At 44.8% G+C, this 18142-nt stretch overlaps 2 protein-coding genes across 3 annotated transcripts in view; one reads left to right on the forward strand and one right to left on the reverse strand.

Annotated features, from left to right (window-relative positions):
- Window positions 1-18142, reverse strand: part of CDH23 (cadherin related 23) — a 1802240-nt gene that overhangs the window by 200106 nt on the left and 1583992 nt on the right. The gene's annotated exons all lie outside the window — the stretch shown is intronic.
- Window positions 8107-18142, forward strand: part of VSIR (V-set immunoregulatory receptor) — a 61718-nt gene continuing 51682 nt past the window's right edge. Inside the window, exon 1 of the mRNA XM_073685851.1 lies at window positions 8107-8301. Within this exon, the coding sequence (XP_073541952.1) occupies window positions 8214-8301 (88 nt within the window). The 5' untranslated portion in view covers window positions 8107-8213. The remainder of the gene's footprint in view (window positions 8302-18142) is intronic.

Below are 18142 nucleotides of genomic sequence, written 5' to 3' on the forward strand. Positions count from 1 at the left end.
CCATTTATGTAAAAATAAGAGTCCTTTATTTCATATTCGGGGAGGAGGACTTATTTATTTAAAGAGTGGCATACCAACAAAAGGCAAACATTGTAACGTCAAAAACGAGATAAAAACGTAAGTGACATAATTTACTTAACAAGTGCAGAAAATCTGCAACATCAAAAATGCACCAAAATTGTAGCCTTTTACATTCATAATATATTTTGTGTTGTATATAGTGTTGAGCGATACCTTCCGATATCAGGAAATATCGTATCGGATTGGATCGGGCCGATACCCAAAAAGTATCGGATATCGCCGATTCCGATACCGGAAACCAATGCAAGTCAATGGGACACAAATATCGGAATGAAAATAAACCCTTTCTTTCCTTGTAGGTTAATTCTACATGAAGTAAAACAACTAAGAATAATGTAGAATGACATGAAAAGCCGGCAATTCATCAGCGGCATACACCGGTACCCGACAATTTACAACAGAAAGAATAGAGCATCACACATAGATTAGATAGATAGAAACATGTCAGTCACATATATATGAAGTACAGTGACAGTGCTGCTTACTGTACTTGTCATTTAGTGTAAAGGATTTATTAAAAAAAATATTAGTGTTTTCGTGCACCGTCTCTTTAAAAAAGCCGGCCGGCAATTCAGCAGCGGTACCCGACAATTTATAACAGACAGAATATAGCTTCACACATAGATTAGATAGATAGAAACATGTCAGCCACATATATAAGAAGTACAGTGACAGTGTTGCTTACTGTACTTGTCATTTAGTGTAAAGGATTTATTTAAAAAAATAATAGTGTTTTCATGCACCGTCTCTTTAAGAAAGCCGGCCGGCAATTCAGCATCTGTACCCGACAATTTAGAATAGAAAGAATAGAGAATCACACATAGATTAGATAGATAGAAACATGTCAGTCACATATATATGAAGTACAGTGATAGTGTTGATTACTGTACTTGTCATTTAGTGTTAAAATAAAGGATTTATTTAAAAAAAAATTGGCGTGGGGTTCCCCTTAATTTTAGGCTCTAGCGGAGGTTAAGCAGACAGCTGGGGCAAATGTTTGAAGCCTGGGAAGGGGGTAATACCCACGGAGCTTCCCAGGCTACTAATATCAGCCCCCAGCTGAATACCTAGCCTTTACTAGCTATTAAAATGGGGGAACCCCCCAAAAAAAATAACGTGGGGTCCCCCCTAATTTAATAGCTAGCACAGGCTAGGCAGACAGCTGGGGGCTGATATTAATAGCCCAGGAAGGGTGCCATGAATATTGGCCCCCTCCCAGGCTAGAAACACCAGCCGTCAGCCGCCCCAGAAATGGCGCATCCATAGGATGCGCCAATTCTGGCACTTAGCCTCGCTCTTCCACGCTGCCCTGGTGCGGTGGCAGGGGGCAATAGGGCTGGGGTTGATGTCAGCTTATAATGCCAGCTGACATCAAGCCCAGGTTACTAATGGAGAGGCGTCTATAAGACACCCCCATTACTAACCCCATAGTCAAAGTTAAAAGAAAACACAACACCCAGAATAAAGTCCTTTAATTGAAATAAAGACACAATCCTTTATTGTTCTAAATTAAACCATACTTACCATCACGCCCATTCCAGCTGAAGCCAACGATCTCCTGCAATAAAAGTAAAATAATAAAGCAACCTCATCCTTACCTTTCCATGGTTCCCACGACAGCTTCAGCTCTGCTACATCGAGATGACAGGCTGGACCGCAGCAGAACGCTGCCATCCAGCCTGTCATCCCGCAGACACTGAGAAGCGCAGGCATGCTTGCGCTCTGCAGTGTCTGGCTGTGACGGCATAAAGATGAGACGAGTTCATGTCCAATGAACTCAGCTCACCTCATGCACGTCACTGACAGCGTGGGAAAATTCTCATGCTGAAGTGCTGAGTGCAGGAGAATTTTCCCACGCTGTCAGTGACGTACATGAGGTGAGCTGAGTTCATTGGACATGACCTCGGCTCATCTGGATGCCGTCACAGCCAGACACTGAGGAGTGGAAGTATGCCTGCGCTTCTCAGTGTCTGCGGGATGACAGGATGGATGGCAGCGTTCTGCTGCGGTCCAGCCTGTCATCTCAATGTAGCAGAGCTGAAGCTGTCGTGGGAGCCATGGAAAGGTAAGGATGATGTTGCTTTATTATTTTACTTTTATTGCAGGAGATCGTTGGCTTCAGCTGGAATGGGCGTGATGGTAAGTATGGTTTAATTTAGAACAATAAAGAATTGTGTCTTTATTTCAATTAAAGGACTTTTTTCTGGGTGTTGTGTTTTTTTAAATACTTTACTAGAAATTCATGGTGGTCATGTCTAATATTGGCGTGACCCCATGAATTTCGGGCTTAGGGCCAGCTGATAATGCCAAGCTGGCCTTAACCCCTTTATTACCCAGTGAGCCACCGCACCAGGGCCCTGGATGAGTTGGGTACAGCGCCAGAAGATGGCGCTTCTATGAACGCGCCATTTTCTGGGGCGGCTGCGGACTGTAATTTGCAGCGGGGGTGGCCCAGAAAGCTTGGGTCTCCCTGCGCTGCGGATTCCAGCCCCCAGCTGCCTAGTTGTATCTGGCTGGGCACAAAAATAGGGCGAAGCCCCACGTTTTTTTTTTTAAATTATTTCATGAAATTCATGGAATAATTAAGAAAAAAAGGGCTTCCCTATATTGTTGTGTCCAACCAGGTACAAATAGGCAGCTGGTGGTTGGGGGCAGCCCATTCCTGCCTGCTGTACCTGGCTGGACACAAATATAGTGCGAAGCCCCACGTCAATTTTTTTTTAATTATTTCATGAAATAATTTTTTTAAAAAAGGGCTTCCCTATATTGTTGTGTCCGGCCAGGTACAAATAGGCAGCTGGTGGTTGGGGGCAGCCTGTTCCTGCCTGCTGTACCTGGCTGGACACAAATATAGGGCGAAGCCCCACGTCAATTTTTTTTAAAATAAATCCTTTATTTTAACACTAAATGACATTTGAGGAGTTAATAAAGATGCAGTCCCTAAATTATTATTTATTTTTTAATTAATTTTTCCCAAAACTTTTGACGTGGGCTTCGCCATATTTTTGTATGCCAGCCAGGTACAGCATCCAGCTTCTATGAACGCGCCATTTTCCGGGGTGGCTGCGGACTGCAATTTTCAGCGGGGGGGGGGGGGGGGGCAGAAAGCTTGGGCCTCCCTGCGCTGCAGATTCCATCCCCCAGCTGCCTAGTTGTACCTGGCTGGACACAAAAATAGGGAGAAGCTTCAAGTATTTTTTTTTTTAATTATTTCATGAAATTCATGAAATAATTAAGAAAAAAAGGGCTTCCCTATATTGTTGTGTCCAACCAGGTACAAATAGGCAGCTGGTGGTTGGGGGCAGCCCGTTCCTGCCTGCTGTACCTGGCTGGACACAAATATAGTGCGAAGCCCCACGTCAATTTTTTTTAAATCATTTCAGGAAATTCATGAAATAATTAAAAAAAATTGATGTGGGGCTTCGCCCTATATTTGTGTCCAGTCAGGTACAGCAGGCAGGAACGGGCTGCCCCCAACCACCAGCTGCCTATTTGTACCTAGCCGGACACAACAATATAGGGAAGCCCTTTTTTTCTTAATTATTCCATGAATTTCATGAATTTAAAAAAAAAAACGTGGAGCTTCGCCCTATTTTTGTGTCCAGCCAGGTACAACTAGGCAGCTGGGGGCTGGAATCTGCAGCGCAGGGAGGCCCAAGCTTTCTGGGCCCCACCCGCTGCAAATTGCAGTCCGCAGCCGCCCCGGAAAATGGCGCGTTCATAGAAGCGCCATCTTCTGGCGCTGTACCCAACTCATCCAGGGCCCTGGTGCGGTGGCTCACTGGGTAATAAAGGGGTTAAGGCCAGCTTGGCATTATCAGCTGGCCCTAAGCCCGAAATTCATGGGGTCACGCCAATATTAGACATGACCACCATGAATTTCTAGTAAAGTATTTAAAAAAAACACAAACACCCAGAAAAAAGTCCTTTAATTGAAATAAACACACAATTCTTTATTGTTCTAAATTAAACCATACTTACCATCACGCCCATTCCAGCTGAAGCCAACGATCTCCTGCAATAAAAGAAAAATAATAAACCAACCTCATCCTTACCTTTCCATGGCTCCCACGACGGCTCCAGCTCTGCTACATCGAGATGACAGGCTGGACCGCAGCAGAACGCTGCCATCCAGCCTGTCATCCCGCAGACACTGAGAAGCGCAGGCATACTTCCACTCCTCAGTGTCTGGCTGTGACGGCATCCAGATGAGCCGACAATGAACTCGGCTCACCTCATGTACGTCACTGACAGCGTGGGAGAATTCTCCTGCACTCAGCGCTTCAGCGTGAGAATTTTCCCACGCTGTCAGTGACGTGCATGAGGTGAGCTGAGTTCATTGGACATGACCTCCGCTCATCTGGATGCCGTCACAGCGAGACACTGAGGAGCGCAAGCATGCCTGCGCTTCTCAGTGTCTGCGGGATGACAGGCTGGATGGCAGCGTTCTGCTGCGGTCCAGCCTGTCATCTCGATGTAGCAGAGCTGAAGCTGTCCTGGGAACCATGGAAAGGTAAGGATGAGGTTGCTTTATTATTTTACTTTTATTGCAGGAGATCGTTGGCTTCAGCTGGAATGGGCGTGACTGTAAGTATGGTTTAATTTAGAACAATAAAGAATTGTGTCTTTATTTCAATTAAAGGACTTTTTTCTGGGTGTTTGTGTTTTTTTTAAATACTTTACTAGAAATTCATGGTGGTCATGTCTAATATTGGCGTGACCCCATGAATTTCGGGCTTAGGGCCAGCTGATAATGCCAAGCTGGCCTTAACCCCTTTATTACCCAGTGAGCCACCGCACCAGGGCCCTGGATGAGTTGGGTACAGCGCCAGAAGATGGCGCTTCTATGAACGCGCCATTTTCCGGGGCGGCTGCGGACTGCAATTTGCAGCGGGTGGGGCCCGGAAAGCTTGGGCCTCCCTGCGCTGCGGATTCCAGCCCCCAGCTGCCTTGTTGTACCCGGCTGGACACAAAAATAGGGCGAAGCCCCACGTATTTTTTTTTTTTAATTATTTCATGAAATTCATGGAATAATTAAGAAAAAAAGGGCTTCCCTATATTGTTGTGTCCGGCTAGGTACAAATAGGCAGCTGGTGGTTGGGGGCAGCCCGTTCCTGCCTGCTGTACCTGACTGGACACAAATATAGGGCGAAGCCCCACATAATTTTTTTTTAATTATTTCATGAATTTCCTGAAATAATTAAAAAAAAATTGACGTGGGGCTTTGCACTATATTTGGGTCCAGCCAGGTACAGCAGGCAGGAACGGGCTGCCCCCAACCACCAGCTGCCTATTTATACCTGGTTGGACACAACAATATAGGGAAGCCCTTTTTTTCTTAATTATTCCATGAATTTCATGAAATAATTAAAAAAAAAAAAACGTGGAGCTTCTCCCTATTTTTGTGTCCAGCCAGGTACAACTAGGCAGCTGGGGGATGGAATCTGCAGCGCAGGGAGGCCCAAGCTTTCTGCCCCCCGCTGAAAATTGCAGTCCGCAGCCGCCCCGGAAAATGGCGCGTTCATAGAAGCTGGATGCTGTACCTGGCTGGCATACAAAAATATGGCGAAGCCCACGTCAAAAGTTTTGGGAAAAATTAATTAAAAAATAAATAATAATTTAGGGACTGCATCTTTATTAACTCCTCAAATGTCATTTAGTGTTAAAATAATGGATTTATTTAAAAAAAAAATGGCGTGGGATCCCCCATAATTTTAGTCTCTAGCGGAGGTTAAGCAGACGGCTGGGGCAGATGTTTGAAGCCTGGGAAGGGGGTAAAACCCACGGAGCTTCCCAGGCTACTAATATCAGCCCCCAGCTGAATACCTAGCCTTTACTAGCTATTAAAATGGGGGACCCCCCCAAAAAAAATGACGTGGGGTCCCCCCTATTTTAATAGCTAGCAAAGGCTAGACAGACAGCTGGGGGCTGATATTAATAGCCCAGGAAGGGTGCCATGAATATTGGCCCCCTCCCAGGCTAGAAACACCAGTCGTCAGCCGCCCCAGAAATGGCGCATCCATAGGATGCGCCAACTCTGGCACTTAGCCTCGCTCTTCCACGCTGCCCTGGTGCGGTGGCAGGGGGTAATAGTGGTGGGGTTCATGTCAGCGCCAGCTGCCATGAAGCCCAGGTTAGTAATGATGGGCGTCTATAAGACACCCCCATTACTAACCTACAAAGTGTTAAAAAGAAAAAACACACACTACACCCAGAAAAAAATAATTTATTTGAAATAAAACACACAATTTTATTTAATTCTTAGTTTACTAAAAATAATAGTTACCTGTCCACGTTCCTGCGCTGATCTCCCATGCACAGCTGTCACATCTGGAGATGGTGACAGCTGTGCATGGCTGCTGTAAGCTCACGCTGCCGGGAACACGTCCGCTCCCGGCAGCGGGAGCCACTGACTGAGGTCACCGGAGTGCATTCAGTCAGCGCAGCTCCGGAGACCTCCTTTACGGCACTGCTGTACCGTGGGAATTTCTCACTATACAGCAGGGCCGTAAAGCAGCTAACCGGAGCAGCGCTGCCTGAACTCCGGTGAACCCGCTTATGCTGTCATTCTAGCGGCGGCAGCGGTTCAGAGCGGTCACATTCTATGTGGCTGCTCTGAACTGGAGATCTTCGTGGGACACTCGTGGACTACTACGGAGGGGTAAGGATAAGGTTGTGGTTTATTATTTTATATTTTATTACAGGAGATCGATGGCTTCGGGGAATTAGGTGTCTTGGTGAGTATAGGTGTAGTTTTTTATTTTTTACTTTATTTTAGGTGGCGATCGGCGGGGACAGGTAATGTATGAACTAATTTCTTTTAGGTAACCACTGGCCACCAATGACGTGTATTTAACATTTATTGGGGACACAGTAGGGCAATTTAAATAGCAGGATCAGTCTGATGGGAACTACTGCTCCCATTGAGCTGATCCTGCTGGCAGGAGTGGACGGGGGACAGACATAGGCCGATGGGAGTAGTAGTGTCACATCGGCCTATGTCTGCCTGCACGCACACACCCGCACACATCGCACAGACACCCCGCACACACACCCCGCACACATCGCACAGACACCGCGCACACCCGCACAAACATCGCGCACACACCCCGCACACACACACCCCGCACACACACTAATCATGACGGGTCTGGGAGGTGAGGCTGACCTGTGCGGCCGTGGGAAAGTTCATGTGAGTTCATGCAGTCAAGCATGAACTCACATGAACCCTCTGAGGGCACCGCGGCGACTTCAAATGAACAGCTGATCGGCATCACCTGATACCTCAGCTGTTCATTTGAAATAACCGGCGGGAAAGCACAGAACGGGAAAGCCGGCGGTGAAGTCTTTTCACTGCCGGCTTCCCCGCCCGGGTCCTTCACTCCCCGCTCCTTGGAGCTGCGCTCCCCGCCCGGTCCTAACTTACGATCGGGATGGGAGGTGGCGAGGGGAGCGGAGGATCGGGGTGGGAGGCTGCGGGGAAGCAGTATGGGGCTGTGTGATTGTTTAAAAGCCGGCGGCTTTATACCGCCCGCCGGCTTTTAAACAATCAGGAGAATTCTCCCCCGCTGGGATGGCATTCTGATGACAGGCTGGATCGCGCTGCCATCCAACTTGTCATCCTTCACAGACACTACAGAGCGCAGGCATTATGGGAACTTCCGATTCCGGTATCCGATATTGTAAAAGTATCGGAATTAAGTATCGGAATTCCGATACCGCGAATATCGGCCGATACCCGATATTACAGTATCGGAATGCTCAACACTAGTTGTATAGAATATATACCAAACCATACTGTCTGCCATTAAGTGCATAATGTATTCAACCTGACTTTTACATCTAACCTCCGGCATTCAGGGTTAAATCGGTGCATTTGTGTGTAGTTTATTGTTTGGTTATTATGGGTTGTTGTCCTTTTGTTGTGTATACGCAGAACAAAGTGGAGATTGTCTTTTTAGTCTCTGGCCTCTAGAGGGCAGTGTCCTATCCTATTTTCTAGCTAGTGTAGCACAAGCCATGAAATTTCCTGTGTTGATCAACCCTGACTCTCCCAATGCTGGTTGTCACTTCATTTCAAATGGTGCAACAGGCATGAAAAGCCTTGCAGTCTGGTTGCAGTTTTGGCAAGAATGGCTTTCTCCAGGAGGTCTCACCAGCCCACCTGCAGCTTATTGAAATCTTTCAGCTTGCTCTGCCTGTCCCTGGCATTTTACCAAGGTAAGACAAGCACACTTGTGTTTCAGCTCTGCCAGGGGAAATGTAATGAGCTTCTTTTATTCACTTCAGTAAAGCTTTTTTTTTTTGTCCTGTTTACTTGCAAGTGAATAAGGCAAAGAAGCTGAGGGAAGTAGGACATCTCATAGGAAGAAAGTAGCAGTCCCATGCACACAATAGCTGGAGAACTGCAGTAATCACTTTATATTATTTCATGGGATGATAAACTCTGCTGTATCTTGTTGTATCTCTGCTGTATCCCGGCAGTCAGTTATTAATGTGTTTAGCACACTCTAATAAACTTTGCATTTATCACTTAGAGACAAAACTACTTTATTATCCACCAGTCATTGTCTTAAAGTATCCAGAACTGTTACAGGGAAATGTGATTAGCATTGTGACCTTGTGACCTACACATTCCTAATTAAAGGTAAAGACCTCCTTCTGTGCAGTCAGCCAGCAGATGATTCCTCCACTAGCAGAAGGGATGGGATCTGTCAGATAATTCTGTGTGCAGACAGAGGAGTAGAATGAGACTCATTTAAGTGCAAATAAAACCCAGCAGCCAGACAGTTGTTCCCATCGTTTAGTTTAGGATAGGCAGATTAAAACTTAATTGGTAATTAATGCAAATTCTACACCCTAATGAGATTTATGATTAATTTTATGACACCGGATGTAATTGACAATCATGAAAATCTGGCAAAAATCGAATCCTGGCTATCAAGTGCTTCTTATAACCTGCAGCGTTCAGCAGGGCTACAATTATGAAAGGGCAAGGGGTCTCTAGCTCTCATTCCTTTACTGCTTTCCTAGAGACAGCACAAATAGAGATGAGCCGATTGATTCGCAGGGGATCGAGTTTGAGTCAAATTTTCTGGATTTCATGCTTTAACGACAACTCAAAGGTTTTAAGATTCAATTCCTGGTTCGCAAAAGAAAACTTGCTCAGCTCCATTTCCCACACTTCTGAAGCATCAGAGAGCAGACCCCTTTTGGGTCACCTCAAAATGCCCTGCAGCTATGACCTCTTACGGATCATGCCTGGTACAGTGATGGTCAGTACCTGGGCCATCACAGATCAGTGGTTCCCAGCGGAGCACAGTTTGTATGCCAGAGTCATTTTCCATCCAGAATCACTTAGTAAGAGCTCAATCACACATCAGTTTTTCACATACCTATGCTACCCATTTTTTTTTTTCACTGATCGCACTCCTACCCATTGGCGGATTATAATGAAGGCAATCTGAGCTACCGCCTGCGGCCCAAAGCTCCGAGGGGACCCATTGCCAGATTGCCCTCACTATAATGTTTTGTGCACCGTGCCGCCGATGCAGCGCACATATCCCGACAAGCAGGGGCGGGCTGGGCCGCTTACCCTAGCAGCTGTGCACAGATAACAGACACGGCCCTGTGCGCGGCTGTGTCTGCTGAAGTAACATCACAAAGCGTGCGCCCGGCCTGCACTGCTGCTTACCAATGGATCTGGACCGGAGACAAGCCGCGGGATGGTGAGTGACTGCTTCCCAATGTACCCCCTTGTGAGTCTGTGTGCATGTATGATTGTGTCTATCTATGTATGTGTGATATGTCTGTTTATATGTATTTTTTTGCATGTCTTCAAATATGTTTAGGCCTGTATGTGTCTTTCTATATATATGTGTGTGTGTGTGTGCGCAAGTCTGCATGTGTATATATATATATATATATATATATATATATATATATATACATGACTGCGTGTGCGACTGCATGTGCATGATCTTGTGTGTGCATGCCTGCTGGTGTCTGACTGCGTGTGTTTACTGTACCCAGTGAGCTACATGCAGCCTCATACTGTAAGTAGTGAGCTACATACGGCCTCATACTGCACCTAGGGAGCTACGTGCGGCCTCATACTGCACCTAGGGAGCTACGTGCGGCCTCATACTGCACCTAGGGACGTACGTGCGGCCTCATACTGCACCTAGAGATCTACAGTGGGTACGGAAAGTATTCAGACCCCTTTAAATTTTTCACTCTGTTTCATTGCAGCCATTTGGTAAATTCTAAAAATTTCATTTTTATTTCTCATTAAAGTACACTCTGCACCCCATCTTGACTGAAAAAAACCCAGAAATGCAGACATTTTTGCAAATTTATTAAAAAAGAAAAACTGAAATATCACATGGTCATAAGTATTCAGACCCTTTGCTCAGTATTGAGTTGAAGCACCCTTTTGAGCTAGTACAGCCATGAGTCTTCTTGCGAATGATGCAACAAGTTTTTCACACTTGGATTTAGGGATCCTCTGCCATTCTTCCTTGCAGATCCTCTCCAGTTCTGTCAGGTTGGATGGTGAACGTTGGTGGACAGCCATTTTCAGGTCTCTCCAGAGATGCTCAATTGGGTTTAGGTCAGGGCTCTGGCTGGGCAAGTCAAGAATGGTCACAGAGTTGTTCTGAAGCCACTCCTTCACATGACCTATCACATGATTTATCAAAGGGGATCATGTATCACGAGACATGTCACATCAGGTACCAGAGGGAGGAGGGCCCACGCCTTTCAAACTGCCCGGGGCCCTGGCTACTCTTAATCCACCCCTGCTCATACTTGTGATAGTCTATGGGACTGTTCACGTGTCAGTGATTTTTTTTGCCGACCTAATAGTCCATGCAAGATAGCGGAGGCATGTCCAATATTGCTCCGAGTGTAGGATCAAGTTCAGCAATGAAGGTCTATGGGTCCGTGATAAAATTGAACAGCATTCGAATGCCATCCGAGTGCTGTCTATTTTTCACTGACAGATAGGAGAAGATGGAGAAACTTTTTTTTTCTCATCAGTGAAAAAAGCTGATGAAACTGATGAATGAGACCTTTAGACGTCCATTTTTTTTTCATGTACGAGAAAAACAGACCAATGATTTTGATCAGAGTGTTGTCTGAGTATCATCGGTTTTTCTCGCATGTGGAGACAAAAAAAAAAAGAACTTTTTTCTATCAGTCCATGAAAATCTGACCACACTCGGATGTCGTTTTTTTTCACGGACCCATAGACTGCGGATATTGATCCGACTCAGATCAAAATCAGACATGTCTTTGAGATTTCCCGTGGACTGGTCAGTCTGCGAAAAATCATGGACATACGAATGGCCCCATAGACTATCATAGGTACGAGTGCCATACGTGAGAAACCCGGATAGCACTAGTGCATGAACAACGGATGTCAGAATGAGGCTTTAGTTTATCTTCTCTCTCCTGTAAAGTGTAAGCTCTTATGATCAGTGGGGTCCTCTGTTTCCTATAAACTGTAAGCTCGTATGGTCAATGGGGTTCTCACTCTCGCCTATAAATTGTAAGCTCTTACGGTCAACGAGGTTGTCTCTCTCTCCTCTCCCCCTCGTGTATTTTACGAGCAATTACAAGCTTTCCAGTACTGACATTTGCACAAATTTATTTTACGCAAATACATTTTTTGGGGAAAATTCGTAGAAGTCCGCGAACTCAAATTTCAAAAGATTCGCTCATCTCTATGCACAAGTTAAAATATATGCAAAAGAAGTGATTTGGCACTATCCAAATATCAGGTAGGTTTATAAATTATCTGTGTTGCACTGTGGAGCCATAGGAATCTCGTGGTGCTTTGCTCCAAAAAGGGTGATCAAAATTAGAAAAGGAAAAAGCGGCACTCACCATCCAATAAAATTGATCCTTTATCTTTGTAGGCAACTGTTTTCAGCCGTCTCGGTCATTGGCACAGACTGGAACAGCCAGAGGGCGCACACAGTATGATTCCCCCACAGTACAGTCCCCCCACACAGTATAATGCCCCTACATCTCCCACACACAGTGCTATATCCCTACAAACCCTACATACAGTATGATGCCCCCACAGTATGATTCCCCCCACATGTTATAGAGCCACAGAACCCCTGCCACACTGTATGATTCCCTAACAGCCCCCAACACAGTATGATGCCCACACAACTCCATAGTAAAAGGCCACTCACAACCTGAAACACAAAGTACGATGCGCCTATAGTACATACTTCTGCACAATGTACAATACTGAATACAAACTACCACACACAATATGATACCTCCCACACATAGTATGATGCCCCCATAGCCCACTACACTATATGATGCCTCAACAGTACAGTTCCTCATACAGTATGATGTTCCCACAACCACCACACACAATATGATGAAAACAAACAGTATGACGTCTGCAAAGTACATTTCCCCACACACAGTATGAGGCCCAAACAACCCCACATACATAGTATCATGCCCCCTTCAGCCCCAAACCCACGGTATAATGCTCCCCACAGTACATTCACCTACACACAATATGATGCTCACTCATTACATGCCCCTCACACAGTTTGATTTCCCCCATAGTATATTCATCCATATTATGATGTTCCCACAGTCATACACACAGAAATATTGCTCCACACAATATGATGTTCCCTCAGTGTGATGTCTCTACAACTCTCCCACATAGTATGATGGCCCCCACAGCCCTTTCAAACAGTACGATGGCTCTACGAGACCTCTCAGACAGTATAATTACCCACATACCCTCTCACACAGTAAGATAGCCCCCTTGTACAGTATGAGGACTTCAACAGCTTTCCCATAAATTATAATCACCCATATAACCCTCCCACACAGTATGCTTGCTCTCCTCACATGCCCTCCTCACATATCTCACAATATTATGACTCCCACACAGTATGCTTGCTCTCAAAAAGTATGATTCCCATAGCCCACCCACATAGTATGATCACGCCCCAAGGTTCCCACTCATATAAGACACCCCCACAACACCCACACAGCCCTCAGAAAGACATACACATATGTATGATGCCCTTTCAGCACCCTCACACTTGACTGTTACATCCATGCTTCCTGCTCTTGTGCTACTGATCTATGCTGCAAGTCTAGGTAGAGTTTTAAACCTGCCAAAACCTTCAGGTCATGTGACAGTCACAGGTCAGGTGACCTTAAAGGGGTGTTCTGAAACGAACACTGATTTAATCCTAAACCTCTAATTAAGCCTTTTACGACCTATGACATATAGGTACGTCATAGGTCACCTCCCTTCCTTTGATGCGAGCTCCGGCACATGACAGCTGATTTGATCAACTTTCGTGTGCCCCTAACAGCCACAGGTGGAATCATGATCCACCAACAGCTGTTAACATGCCGTTTCAGTCTCAGACAGCAGCATTTAACTTATGCTTACCCGAAGCGTGTCACAAACCCCACCCATCGGTGCCCCTGTCACATGATCGCGGGGTGCCGATGGGTTGGCATGACCCCCGTGCCTGTCATTGCAGAGCTCCTATGGACCATGGCCGGCGTTCATAGGAGATGGTCATTTCTGCTAACAAAGCAGGGCTAATGCCCTGCTATGTGTAGTACATGCGATCGGATGATTGCAACGTCAAGTCTCCTAAGTAGACTATTGAAGCCAGTAAAAAGTGTAAAAAAAAAAAAGTTTTCAAAAATATAAAAGTCCAAATCACCCCCCTTTTGCATCATTCAAAATAAAACAATTAAAAAAAATACACGTTTGGTATTGCTGAGTTCAGAAACGCCCGATCTATCAAAATATAAACTAAATTAATCCAATCGGTAAACAGAGTAACGAGAAAAAAAATCAAAGCGCCAGAATTATTATTTTTGTTGTATTATTGCAATAAAATGCAATATCAGGCGATCAAAACATCGTATCTACCCTAAGATGGTATAATTAAAAATGCCTGCTTAGCACTCAAAAAATAAGCCCTCACCCGGCCCCAAATCGCAAAAAATGGAGACGCTACGGGTCTTGGAAAATGGCACCATTTTTTTTTTTTTTACAAACTTTGGAATTTTTTTTCACCACTTAAATAAAAATGAACCTATATAAGTTTGGTATCTACAAACTTGTAATGACCTGGAGAATAAAAATGGCAGGTCAGTTTTAGTATTCAGTGAACATTGTAAGAAAAAAAAACAAAAAACAATTGTGGAGTTGCATTTTTTTGCAATTTCACCGCACTTGGATTTTTTTCTGTTTTCCAGTACACTGTATAGCAAAATAAATGGTGTCATTCAAAAGTACAACTCGTTCCGCAAAAATCAAGCCCTCACACTGCCATTTTGACTGAAAAATAAAAACGTATGGCTCTGGGAATAAGGGGAGCAAAAAACTAAAACGCAAAAATGGAACAACCCAAGCTGATGAAGGGGTAATGTAATAATTTAATCTCTTCTCTAATATACTTTAATTAAAAATTCTCTACCATTCCCTCTCTACTCTCTTACTGTTTAACCCCTTCATGACCGGGCCATTTTCCGTTTTCGTTTTTTGCTCCCGGTCTTCCCATAACTTTTTTATTTTTCAGTCAAAATGGCCATGTCAGGGCTTATTTTTTGTGGGACAAGTTGTACTTTTGAACGACACCATTGATTTTACTATATCATGTACTGGAAAATGGGAAAAAAAATTGGTGCGGTGAAATTGCAAAAAAAGTGCAATCCCACAGTTTTTTTTTTTTTACCATGTTAACTAAATGCTAAAACTGACCAGACATTATGATTATACAGGTCATTATGAGTTCATAGATATCAAACATGTATAGGTTCCTTTTTATTTAAGTGGCGAAAAAAAATCCAAAGTTTGTTAAAAAAATGGCGCCATTTTCTGAGACCCGTAGCTGCTACATTTTTGGGTTCTGTGGCCAGGTCGGGGCTTATTTTTTGCGCGCCGAGCTGACATTTTTACAATGTTTTGATCATCCGTTATTGCATTTTATTGCAATGTAGCGTCAACCAAAAGAACTTACTTCTGGCGTTTTTGAATTTTTTTCTCATTACGCCATTTAACGATCGGATTATTTTTTCATATTGATCGACGATTCTGAACTCGGCGATACCAAATATGTGTATATTTGATTTTTGTTTTATTTTAAATGGGGCAAAATGGGGGGTGATTTAAACTTTTATATTTCTTTTATATTTTTAAAAACTTTTTTTTTGCATACTTCAATAGTCTCCATGGGAGACTTGAAACAGCAATTATCTGATTGCCTGTACTACACACAGGCGATCATCAGATCGCCTGTGTGTAGCAGAATTGCTCGCTTGCTAAGAGCTCCGACCGCTGGGCGGCGCTCATAGCAATCTGGCAATGACAACCACAGGGGTCTCCTGCAGACCCCGGGTTGTCATGCCAACCCATCGACGACCCGTGATCAGGTGACGGGGTCGCCGATGGGTGGAGCCAATGACGCACATCCGGTTTGCGTGAGTTAAATGCCGCTGTCAGAGATTGACAGCGGCATGTAACTAGTTAACAGCCGCCGGTGGATCGCGATTCCACCCACGGCTGATCGGGGCAAATATCAGCTGTATACATCTGCATCTGAGGCTGCACCAAAGTGAGAGAGCCGACGTGTGTCGTACTATTACAACACACGTCGGAAAGGGGTTAATGATGCTTCCTTTGAGAATCTGCAGTGCATGCTGAGATACTCAAACAACACATCCTTAGGAGGAAGAGGCTGTGGTCACGGCTGCTTCCTCTGTCCCCACCCTGAAGGACCACCATTTCAGGTGCTGGGCTCGTCCCTTCTTTACTGAGCATGCATGGGTTTTCAATTCTGACGTATGCACAGTAAGATCTCGTCACTGGGCAATATTCTTTTTAATGCACAGTGACAGTGCTCTCCCTCACCAACTCTGATGAGAAGTTACAAGTTGGCAAGAGAGTGCGCATTGTAAGGAGATTAACCAGCGAGCAGTAAATACAGAGATCAAACTCGCCACTGAAACCAAAGTCACTTTGATGAGCGGGCTGGTCTCTGCTTTTCCTGCTCACTGTGTAATCTCCTTACAATGTGCATTGACAGAGCACTCTCTTGCCATTAAGTGGTGGACAGATTCAGTAAACAGTTCATCTGTCTGGGTTGCCCATGAACCAAACCTTAAATGAGTCACTCATTAAAAACATTATGCATTTACAGTATATCACAGATGTGATAAACTGCTGGCAACAAAAGTGAGTACACTCATTAGTGTTACAAGGTCTCAGATGTAAAGGGGGGCAGGTGTGCTAAATTTGGTGTTATCGCTCTCACGCTATCATACTGGTCTTTGGAAGTTCAACATGGCACCTCATGGCAAAGAACTCTCTGAGGAAAAAGAATTGTTGCTCTACATAAAGATGGCCTAGCTATAAGAAGATTGCCAACACCCTGAAACTGAGCTGCAGCATGGTGGCCAAGACCATACAGCGGTTTAACAAGACAGGTTCCACTCAGAACTAACTTCGCTACGGTTGACAAAGAAGTTGAGTGCTCGCGCTCAGCGTCATATCCAGAGGTTTTTTTTTTAAATAGACATATGAGTGCTGCCAGCATTGCTGCAGAGGTTAAAGTGGTGGGGGTCAGCCTGTCAGTGCTCAGACTATACGCTGCACACTACATCAAATTGGTCTGCATGGCTGTCGTCCCAGAAGGAAGCCTCTTCTAAAGATGATGCACAAGAAAGCTCACAAACACTTTGCTGAAGACAAGCAGACTGAGGACATGGATTACTGGAACCATCTTCTGTGGTCTGATGAGACCAAGGTAAACATATCTGGTTCATATGATGTCAAGCATGTGTGGAGGCAACCAGGTGAGGAGTACAAAGACAAATCTGTCGTACCTACAGTCAAGCATGGTGGTGAGAATCTCGTGGTTTGGGGCTGCATGAGTGCTGCCAGCTGTGGGGAGCTACAGTTCATTGAGGGAATCATGAATGCCAACATGTACTGTGACATACTGAAGCAGGGCATGATCCCCCTCCCTTCGTAGGACAGTATTCCAACATGATAATGTCCCCAAACACACCACTGCCTTGCTAAAGAAACTGAGGGTAAAGGTGCTGCACTAGCCAAGCATGTCTCCAGACCTAACCCTATTGAGCATCTGTGGGGCATCCTCAAATGGAAGGTGGAGGAGCGCAAGGTCTTTAACATCCACCAGCTCCTTGATGTCGTCATGGGGAAGTGGAAGAGGATTCCAGTGGAAACCTGTGAAGCTCTAGTGAACTCCATGCCGAAGAGAATTAAGGCAGTGTTTGAAACTAATGGTGGCCACACAAAATAATGGCACTTTGGGCATAATTTGGCCATTTTAACTTAGGGGTGTACTCTTGTTGCCAGTGGTTTAGATATTAATGCCTGTGTGTTGACTAATTTAGAGGGCACACCAAATTTACATTGTTATACAAGCTGTACACTGACTACTTTACATTGTATCAGGCTGCGTGCCCACGTAGCGTTTTTCAAGCGTATATGCTGCGGAATTTCCGCAGTGTAAACGCTTCAAAAACGCTTGGCAATCCGCCCCCCATGGTCCTCAATGGCATTCCACAATGTCAATGCCCACACTGCAGATTTTTCCGCAGCGTTTATGCTGGGTTCAAAAATTCGCAGCATGTTCATTAATTTTGCGTTTCCGCAAGCGGAATTGCCTTTTGCATTGCATTAAAAAACGCAAGGCAATTCCGCATGTGGAAAACGCGCGATAAACGCGTGCGGAATTCCGCATGCGTTTTTCCAGGAGAGGACTTGCAGAAATTTTCTGCTTCATTTCTGCAACGTGGGCACATAACCTCAAAGTGTCATATCTTCAGTGTTGTCCCATGAAAAGATATAATAAAATATTTACAAAAATGCGAGGGGTGTACATGGGTATATGGGATTCTGGAAAATATTGTTTCCGACCCAGGAACTCGAATGTCAAATTGTCCTTTAAATCTGCCTACCATGCAGACACTCTACAAATTTTTACATGTTATATCTCTGATCATTACCCTGACT

Source organism: Phyllobates terribilis, unplaced genomic scaffold, assembly GCF_046119375.1.
Source record: "Phyllobates terribilis strain yellow unplaced genomic scaffold, ASM4611937v1 Scaffold_5__5_contigs__length_657084704, whole genome shotgun sequence".
Taxonomy (NCBI): domain Eukaryota; kingdom Metazoa; phylum Chordata; class Amphibia; order Anura; family Dendrobatidae; genus Phyllobates; species Phyllobates terribilis.